The sequence below is a fragment of the Microcaecilia unicolor genome, chromosome 4, assembly GCF_901765095.1.
Source record: "Microcaecilia unicolor chromosome 4, aMicUni1.1, whole genome shotgun sequence".
In the NCBI taxonomy this organism is placed as follows: Eukaryota; Metazoa; Chordata; class Amphibia; order Gymnophiona; family Siphonopidae; genus Microcaecilia; species Microcaecilia unicolor.
In genome coordinates, this window is record NC_044034.1 from 138,556,578 (window position 1) to 138,567,376 (window position 10,799).

Genomic DNA, 10,799 nt, shown 5'->3' on the forward strand with positions numbered 1-10,799 from the left:
TATTCAAGAAAAGAACAAACAATAACAAAACATACAATACAAAGTAATAATATACATCATACTAAAAATGACTGATGTGCTAATACACCAAAACTTCACTTCAAAAGTCAGGTTTTCAATGCTTTATGAAAACCAACGTAAGTCGTAATACTGTTAATTTCTGCTGCAAAGGATTTCCATTAAAAAGATCCAGTGTAACAGAAGTCTTTAATTCTAGTGGAAGTCAATCTAACAGAACTTAATGAAGGAGGTTAAAACTGACAATGATGAGAGAAATGCAAAGAGCACTCCGAAACCTGTCTGTGCAGCTTTTCTGATAGACATTTAGGAAAGCCCATATAAAATGCCTTGTAAACCAAACACGGTTAGACTCTTTCGAACATCGACCTCTTAGCACACAAATGAACATGACAAAATTATTCAAAGTTGTTAAATTATGTGTGGATTCTGAGAAATTGCAGAAGGACCTTAGGAAACTAGAAGACTGGACATCTGACTAGTTGATGGAATTTCATGTGGACAAGCTCAGAGTGGTGCAGATAGGAAAGAATAAAACTAGGTATGCGCAGGGGTATGGGTGAGTCAGGGTCGTGCCTTGCACTTATGCACTAAGATTCTAGAATGCTGTCATTCAACATTAATTGCGTTATTTACAAGCCATTGACATTGCATAAGCAGCACACCTAAATGTTGGCATGTAAATAAGACTTATGCTATTATTCAATTAGAGAAATTATGCAGCTAGAATTTGCACTTAACATGCAACAATCTAGTGCCTAAAGTTTGGCAACCTTTTCAGAGTTACCCTATAAGTTCTTATGAATACTGACTCGTATAGTTTTACAAAACCAGATATGTATTTTATCCCACCAAATGGACAAAAGAATAAATTAGAGAGCTATATTTTTGAAGGCATGAATAAACATGTGGACAAAGGGGAGACAGATGATTATGGCGTTGGTATTTCAGAAAGGATGTCCAAGTAGGTTGGGACATATCAAGTTCCACCTAGGTAGGGCCTGTTCTAAAATACTTGGAGAAATGGATGTGTGTGCGCTGGTTACGTGAGGCAAGAACATCCATTTAAGAAAAATAAATGTATAAATATCAATGGGTCAAAATGGGCACATAAACCTTTATGTTCTGGAACAACAACTTCAACATTCATGGGTCTGAACATAAAGATTTATCTGAGCCTTTTAGAAACATAAATGTTTATTTCTCTTGGTATACCTTGCTAGTTTGGCTTTGGGTGGCTTTGGGGGCGGGGGGAGAGAATCAAGCACTGACAGATTAAGGGGGTGACTTCCCCTAATCGCTGTAGTGAAGCACTGCTCAATAGGAGAACTTTTCTAAAACATGGATGTCCTACTTAGCAGTGACGTAGCCAGACCTGCCATTTTGGGTGGGCCCAAAGTAAACATGGATAGGCCCTTTCAAAACTTCCCCTCCTTTGCATCCTCCTCTGCCCCTGGATCCAGTGTTGCCCCTCTCCCACCCACAGCCCGGCAACTACCTCCCACTGCTCCACATCAGAACCATCTCTAGTGGCAGCAACAATTCAAATCTTCTGCAGGAGAACAGCAGATGCCAGGTCTGAGAGCAGAGGAGAGGGAGAAGAGCTAGACAGTTGCTGCTGAGGTGTTTTGGAGGCCTTATTGGACACCAGACTGGGTGGGCCTGAGCCAAGAATGAGTGGATCTGTGCCCTTCCCCCCTCCCCAGACCCACCTAATAGCTATGTCACTACTAGGTAGCAAACTCCAATTCCGACGTCAATCTTTTAGGATGTAGAGGTTCATTCCCTTTCTGAAATGGGCAATTTGTGCAGCCCAGCTCAGTCACTTCATCTCCAAACACTTTCCCTCATGATATCACAATTGGATTATTGCAATTCTCATCTTCAAAGCTTCCACCATGATCAGCTCTGGAGATTGAAAATTATCCAAAATACCATAAGTATGACAGCACATCATCACTCTTCATTACCGCATTATGTTTAAAATCTTATTTTTACTGGGCAGATATTTCTTTTAGACATTCCCTTCTTTTTACATCACTTTCTCATCCCATACTCTCCCTCATGATCACTTTTTTTAGCCCAGTAACACTTGTAGGTTGTTCCAGTACATTCACAGATTCATTTCCATCCCATTAGATCTTCCTGTTTTAGTGTTACTTCTGCACTCTGATATTCCCAACCATTGAACCACCTTTAAGAAATGTAAATCGCTTCTGAAAATTCATTAGTTTTACTTCAGTTAAGCAAGACAATTGACACATGATGGAAAATGATGCCCTTTGCTTCCATGCTATGGTTTATTCACGTCTTTTGTCTTTGAGCACACAACCTTACCTCTCAATGTGTTTCAGACTTAATTACTTCAGTCCCACTTCCTGGTCTTTCATACCTGTAGTTGTAAGCTAAGCTCTCCTGGTAGTTATGATATTATTGTAAACCACTTAGATATTTTTTATTATTTGTGATATAGTAAATAAAGATGAAATGTGATCTTGAAGTGGGAACAATGAGTGAAGTGATCAAATTTGCACATGACACAAAATTAGTCAAAGTTGTTAAATCACATGTGCATTGTGAGAAATTGCAAGAGCACCTTAGGAGACTAGAAGGTTGGACATCCAAATGGCAGATAACGTTTAATGTGGACAAGTTCAGGGTGATGCATATAGGAAGGAATACCCCAAATTTAGCTACACAATGATAGGTTCCACATTAGGTTTAACCACCCAAGAAAAGTATTAAAGGTGTCATTATGGACAATACATTGTAATCTTCTACTCAGCATGCAGTGGTGGCCAAAAAAACCAAACCAAATGTTAGGAATTATTAGGAAAGGAAAAGAGAAAAAAAAAACACATATCATAATGTCTTTGTGTTGATCCATGGTGAGCCACACCTTGAGTCTTGTGTGCAGTTCTGGTCACTGCATCTCAAACCAAATACAGCAGAATTAGAAAAGCTAAAGAAAAGGGTGACAAAAATGATTAAGGAGCTAGAACAACTCTCATATGAAGAAAGGGTAAAGAGATTAGGGCTCTTCGACTAGCAGGTATGGGAGAGATCTATAAAATCCTGACTACAATAGAACAGGTAAATGCAAACCAACTGTTTACATTCTCAAAACGTTCAAAGACTGGAGGGCAGGCCATGAAATTACTAAGTAATACAATTAAAACAAATTGGAGAAAATATTTTTTCACATTCACATAATTAAGCTCTGCAACTTATTGCTGAAAGATGTGGTAAAAGCAGTTAGTATAACTGTCCTTAAAAAAGGTTTGATAAATTACTGGAGGTAAAGTCCATAAACCATTAAGGTAGGCTGCCATGTACTTGTGATCTGGATTAGCAACTTTTGGAAACAGCATGCTGGACAAGAAGGAGCTTTGGTCTCACCCAGTATGGCAATTCTTATGTCTTAGGTTCAGATACATGGCAAAACCACAGCTTTCCAGCAAAGAAAAGATTTTATACAATCTCACTGCACTAGAAAGAACTGCCAAAAAATCTACAAAATTATCAAAAAATTATCAACAATCTTGCAGATAAAGGAGGCTCTGCAGTGATTATAGGAAAAGAAAAGTACATAAAAGAGTGGCACAGACAGCTCTCAAACAGTACATACTACAGGAAACAGACTGAGGAACCTGCTTCCCCCACCACCACCTTAGTCCAACATTCATTTTTTAGGTTGAAGCAGATCCTGAATACAGTGCATTTCATATTTTATTGGTGGTTAAAATTGTCCATGTTATATATACATTATTGCCTGATGGATATGTGACTCCAATCATAGATCTTAATGTTCAGTCAGATCTTAATGTTCAGTCTATGGGCCCATTTCTAATTTTCCTTTCTTGTCTAAAATTATTCAAAAGGAGGCTTGTTTTTCAATTGGGGAAAATTTTGTACAGTGCAGATGGATTTGATCAAAATCACATAGGTTTCAGGACAGAATCTAGCACCGGGTTGGTCCACAATCATTGTTGAAATATCTGATGGAAACTGACTACCTGAGTCCTCTGAATTGGGATAATATCAAGGATATAGGGCAGGATCTGCTTTGATTGCTAGGTAAGTTACGCAAGAGGATTTCATTAATCTCAGTTTTGCTAGTTTTAACAGCTGTCTTCAAAACTTTTTTCATCAGACTGTTTCCTGGGCTACAACATATGGGTGTTAAAGGTAAAGCAAGTTTCGTGGATCACTAATAAATAGTTAAAATGAGTAAATGGATACATGAATTTTATCTCCCTTTATATAAAAAAAATTTACCTTTTCTTGCCTTGATATCATCAGACTCTACCTTGCATCATCCTGACTTCTCTTACACTTACCCCAGATTCTCTAAATATCACCCAAAATTGTGTGTGTGTGTCTGTCTCTCCAATTTACATGCACAATTTAACTGCATAACAAGCCAATTGCACGAGCATCTTGCTAAGTGCTATTCTATAAAAACGCACACGGAAATATTTTAGCATGTATGAAAAGGGAACATGGCCATGGGAGGGGAATGGGTGGGTTAAGGGCATTCTCTAAAGATGTGCACAGTATTATAGAATTTGCTGGATCAATGCCTAATTTACATGTGAGAATTTACACCAGGTTTCAGTAGGATGTAAATCCTTGCACTCAAGTTGGACGTGGATCACGGAGCTACACACTATTCTATAAATGGTGACCAACTTAGATCACCATTTATAGAATAGCGCTCAGTGCACATTTTTTTGGCACCCACGTTTGGGCTACATTTACTGAATCTAGTTCATATTGTATCATTGCTACAATAATGAACCCAGCTTCAAAAGAGCATTCTTCACATTATACCCAACTTAAGATGCCTATACTTTAAAGAAACCATAGGAAAAGAGGTTCTTTCTGCAAAGCCATCTGCTTAATTTGATTTTAAATTTTTTAAGCAATATGCTTGATTACAATTATAATTTGAGAGACATGCAATTTTCACAATCAACATTTAAAAACATAATTAAAGAAGTGAATTGGTTATTTCATCTGCTGAATATGTTTGTGAAAGACCTAAAGAAGTCTAAAATGATTCTCTGATTAAGTTTGTCTCTTTAGAAGAATTCATAATTCATAAAACAAGGTTCTTGAAAATATATTTCATAATAGCTAAAGGGTTATTTACTAAGCTGCAGTAAAAAGTGGCCTTAGCATTCCTTTTTTCTATTTTTTGTATTAATGGCTAAGCAATAATATTGATGATGAAAGAAGAAGCGGATCGAAAAATGGTCTCAAGACAAATATCTTTATTGAACAAATCACTCAACGTGGTTCACATTTCACCCTAACATGGGCTGCTTCAGGGGTATAGAACAAGCCTAGAAAGGTCAAAATGCTAAAACTCCCAGCTCAGCTATGCAAAAGAGCTCAGAACACTGCCGACAGAAACATAAACACAGGCTCCTCTTACTGCGATAACGTGGACCATGTCGGGTGATTTGTTCAATAAAGATATTTGGTTCTAAACCATTTTCTGACCTACTGCTTCTTTCATCTGTTTTGCTGCGGATCTAGAAAACCTTTCTGTTTCACGCATGCGATAATGTTGTCATTAGCCCACGGCCATTTTTTTTAACTTACTGTGAGCCCCTACTGCCACCCCTTTTGTAGGTATTAAAGGGCTCACGTGCAATCCCTGAGGTAGTGTCTACTCTCCTTCAATGACACCCCCTCAAAAAAATAGAAAAATTGTATATTGCATGATTAGCGGACGCACATTTTGACATTACTGCAGGAGGCCTGAGGGCGCTCGCTGTACTCCATTTTTAGCTGTGTTAGATGTGTGTTAGCACCTAAAGCAGCTTAGTTAAAGGACCTCCGGATTCTATATAGGTTGCCTAAATTTGGGCACAGAGCCCAGATCTGTATGCAAACTAATTAGTTAAAAAGCCATTAACCATCAAATATTGACTTTAATTGGCATCAAGTTTTGCACTCGGATCTGCCTGTGTGGTTTTCTATAATGCTGTGCACCTAAGTTGTCTCATGCACAGGGGGGCGTGGCTATGAGGACATGGGCAGGCTAGGGTGTTCTCAAAACTTGGGTGCAGTGTTACAGAATACTGGGGTTATGAGCCCAACTTGTGCACCAGGATTCACACCAGGTTTCAGCAGACATAACTCCTTGCACCTACAAAGGGCTGTCAGCCCAGTGTGCCCTTTTTAGAATATCACTTAGCATGTATTTTCCTGCTGCCTACTGCCTACATTTTACTGCCATGTCTTGAATTGGCCCTTAATGGGACTGCCCAGTGGCTCTGTGGCAATGCTATTCATCCAGCTGTGATTCTGCTCCCCAGGAGGGTGGGATCATATCCACTGCACAATGGCAATGTACTACTACTAATAATAATTTCTATAGCGCTACTAGACATACAAAGCGCTGTACATTATGCAGGTACTTTCTCTGTCCCTACCTGGGGCAATGGAGGGTTAAGTGATTTGCCCAAGGTCACAAGGAGCTGCGGTGAGAATGGAACCCAGATTGCCAGGATCAAAGCCAGCTGCACTAACCATTAGGCTACTCCAGGAGAAGCTTGGGTGCAGAGGTGCCAGCCAAGGACCTTTCATGCAATCACTAAACAGCAAGTTGAGAAAAGGTAAAGGGAAGGCTCAGGCTGTAGCTCCCAGCCCAAAAGAACTGAAGGAAACTGTCAGATCCATTAAAGAAAAAAAGAAGATTCACCGAGTCTGAAAAATGTTTTAAAACAGAAACAAATTTTCAAAACAATGGACAAATATGGCATCTTGAGTCAATTGAACTAAATATCCATAACAAAAAAAGTTTTACTTCACACATAATTTTCTGAGAATTGGGTATAGCCATTCAGCAAACAGTGGAATGGCAGGTTATGAAATTTAAAAAAAGTAAAGAATAATTTATATGAAAACATTTTTGTGCATTTCTGATTTTCAACAGATATTGGAGGCATTTGCATCAGCTATGTTGAAAACCCAGAAGCATATCTGGATGAAGTATTTATTTCTTCCAATATTTTAATTAGCAGGTCAGTTCAAAACAGTAAAACGAAGCAAACTGGTGAAAACAGGAAACACTTGAAGCTCAGGACTGCACAGAATTGCATTTGGCATGACTGTCTGATTCACTGTGGCTTTTCTCCCATCTGCGTCTCTTGCCTAAAAGAATCAGGCGCATGTCCAATTAAGTGTGGAAAGTTCCAAGAAATAAAAGGAAAAGGGTAACCGACTTCAAAAGATTGCTCATTTCTTCCTAAAATGCGGCGTGGTAACAACAGAAACCATGCAAATGTGTACACGGGGACTTTTCACTCCCAGATTCAACATGACCTGAATAACTGTGCTTGGTTGGTAGTCCCTGCGGATCTGTGTATGTAATACTTCCACTAACTGTGTGCTGGAAAACGATTTCATTTAATCAGAGTCGGGAGGAAAACTTCCACAAACAATAGTAATTGTTTTTCCAGAATAATATCACATTTTATCTGTTTAGAATCTGCATGCGCTACTGTCGCCTTTTGTTTGTTTTTTAATTATTTTATGTGAATAGAAATTGACAGGATAATGAATCAGAAGTAAGAGAAAATGAGAAGGCGTAAAAATAGAGTACACGAAAGGGTTATCCCTCTGCAGTCTTGCTCAGGAACTTAGCAGAGACTGACAGTCACTCAGCACGCCAGTGTTTTTCCTTTCAAACTTGCACCATCTGTTCAGGCGCCTTGAAAAGCAAAAAAAGGGAAATGATAGTTTCGCTTAATTATACAATACCCATTTGCTTTCATTAATTGTCCACATTTGAATGAAAAGAATAACGAGCAGTGAGTTTATCATCCTTCACACAGCCCCAATCGTTTGTCAGTTTCTATGCAGTGAGCAGCGACGAACCGAGACCAGATGAGAATTTCAGCAGGGATGGAAGGAAGGAACTAGTTTCTTTGGGAGCTTGAAGCGGATTTTTATTGAGAGATTCGCATTAAATTATGCAAAGATCTCTCTCTTAGCACCGAGGTAGACCGTTTTCAGATAAAGGTTTACAGCCAAACAGAAAAATATAGTAACAAAGAGAATGAGGGCAGATGAAGCCCTGTATAACATCATTTTCACTTTAGTTAGCTGCATTGCCACAGTAAGAGATGATTTCTAGATATTAGCAATAAAAATGGATTAGTTAAATTCCCCGCATCTTTGTGGTTTTCCCCTAACACGGTCCTGGAAACGACTTACCCCTGTAACTGGCTCCAGGCGTATAAAATTCCGGATCGCCTTCTACTCTTAGGCTGAATTCGTTGTAACCTTCTCGCCTGGCGACCGGGGCTCTCAATATCCTGCTGCAGTAGCCTTCCGATTTCACTCCTTTCTCCAGCATTTCGTCCGAAAACCCGGACACCACTAAGGGGAAAGTCAGGACGAGACATTTCCAAAATAAGGCTTGAAGACAAAGTCCCATCATGGACGTTTCCGGGAACTTTTCAGTCAGGGAGCATGAGGGGCAGTGCTGGCCAGAGTGGCAAAATGGCAAAGAGCGCGACCAGTGTGGCCAGTCTGAGCGCGCACTGCCTCCAAGAGCCCGGAAAACGTGCGAGCTGCAGGGAGAATTGGAGGGTCCAGGAGGCAGCAGCTGGGAATGATTGCTCTGCAGTCTGATCCTCCACAGAGCCACAAGTGAAGTGCTGCTTTGTTTCAGAGGATGTCACCACCAGCAGTTTCCTACTGTTTACTTTGCTGTGCTCAATTCACAGGCTTTTTTAGTGAAATAGCAGAGCGCGGGGGGGGGGGGGGGGGGAAGCTGCTGTCTCCAAGTCACCCAGCGAAGATCTCAACTCGATGGGCTGAGCTAACAGTCTACAAATTAATCATACACATTCCTACTGAAGTCTATAGTTACTATACGGAGGGGAAAAGGCTAGAAGAATTTTTTCTGGCTTTTCTTTTTGTGCTGCCAGAAAAAGCAAACACGGATCTGTTTGTCCGTTCAGATGCTGAAGTATTGTAACATAGGAAGAGCTGCACCAATTGTATAACCCAAGTTTGACTAATCATTGTAGAAGTTGGAGACGAGTTGCAGAACTTTGGTTCTTTTAAAACCTGTCAAAGCAAAACATAAACAGCATAAGCAATGTGAAAAGAAAGTCGAAATGAAGTGCAGTCCTAAACATAAATATTTTATTTATTAGGATTTAGTTACCGCCTTTTTGAAGGAATTCACTCAAGGCGGTCATAAATTAAGGAGGCCGATGATGAGTTTGGCAAGCCACAGGGTGTATCCTTATGTGAAGAGAGTTTCTGCTGAGGCTTCCATATGACCCAATAGTATAGCATTTCCAAAATACTGAAAGAAATGTTAAATGCTGGGTTGATTTAGTTGTGGATTTGATTACCCCCGCTTTAAAAATACTGTTTTGGACTAGTATCATTGATTTACAATTACTAACCGCCACAGGCCGAATATCAGGCTTATAATTTACACATGTAGCAGCCTAAAATTGCCACTATGAAGTGTATATTGAGATCATTATTTTAGAATCACTATTCTGATTTTAGACGTGCATAAACCGGCATTTAGATGGCTATCTTGCATAAAATGTTTAAATCACAATTTTATAAAGTGGGGATGCACGTGTTTAAACTCTAAAACATGCATGTGGCAAGGGGGCATAGCCCATGTGTGTTTTGGTTGGGACTAGGGCAGGCCTAAAAATAAACCTATTTTTTTTTCCCGTATCATAAAGGGAATGCATGTCTTTGTCTAAAAAGATTGATGTTGGGATTTACACCTGCTACTCAGGATGTCTATGTTTCAGAAAAGTGCGCCTATTGAACAGCGCTCCACTGGAGGCATTAGGGAAGGTTGTCCCCCCTTAAACTTCCAGTGGTTGATGTCCTCCCTGAAAGCAACACTGTCAAGAGATATCTGGTTCAGTTTTGGGGAAAAGAAACATGATTTGTTTACAAATTCCAAAAAACATGGACCCAGTTTCAAAAACAGGTTATTTTATTATTATTAATAATGATAATTAATAGTGCAGGAGTGGCCTAGTGGTTAGGGTGGTGGACTTTGGTCCTGGGGAACTGAGTTCAATTCCCACTTTAGGCACAGGCAGCTCCTTGTGACTCTGGGCAAGTCACTTAACCTTCCATTGCCCCAGGTACAAATAAGTAACTGTAAGCCACATTGAGCCTGCCATGAGTAGGAAAGCATGGGGTACAAATGTAACAAAAAAAATTATTTGTTACATTTGTATCCCACATATTTGCAGGCTCAATGTGGCTTACATAATACCGTGAAGACATTCGCCATATCCGGTACGAGATAGGTACAAAATGTTGTATTGGGATAGGGAAGATAAGATTCAATCAAGTTGGGTTGAGGTAAAAGAGTTCATTAATGTCCAATACAATCTTTAATAGTGAGGTGTTGCAGTAAAATGAGTCGTATAAGATTACTATATTTGGTTTTATAACTACTACTACTATTTAGCATTTCTATAGCGCTACAAAGCATACGCAGCGCTGCACAAACATAGAAGAAAGACAGTCCCTGCTCAAAGAGCTTACAATCTTATAACATCTAACAGTTATACATGTAAATGCCAACACTTACATATTCAAAACCCTAAGGGCTTCTTTTATAAGGTTCATTCAATTCCTATGGGCTTCGTTGCGTTTGCTGTGGTAATCACTACCACGGCTTGGTTAAAAAAAGCCTCATGTACTTAAGAGAGTTGGAATATTACATCGAGGGGCCTCTTATCAAACCGCACTAGCAGTCCCCG

At 39.6% G+C, this 10,799-nt stretch overlaps 1 protein-coding gene across 2 annotated transcripts in view; it reads right to left on the reverse strand.

The window, feature by feature from the left end:
• SPON1 (spondin 1) overlaps window positions 1–8,725 on the reverse strand; it is a 170,224-nt gene extending 161,499 nt beyond the window's left edge. For both annotated transcript variants that reach the window (XM_030200636.1, XM_030200635.1), the window contains exon 1: window positions 8,251–8,725. In XM_030200636.1, coding sequence (XP_030056496.1) covers window positions 8,251–8,476 — 226 coding nt within the window. In that variant the 5' untranslated portion in view covers window positions 8,477–8,725. The remainder of the gene's footprint in view (window positions 1–8,250) is intronic.
• Between the last annotated feature and the right edge of the window lie 2,074 nt (window positions 8,726–10,799).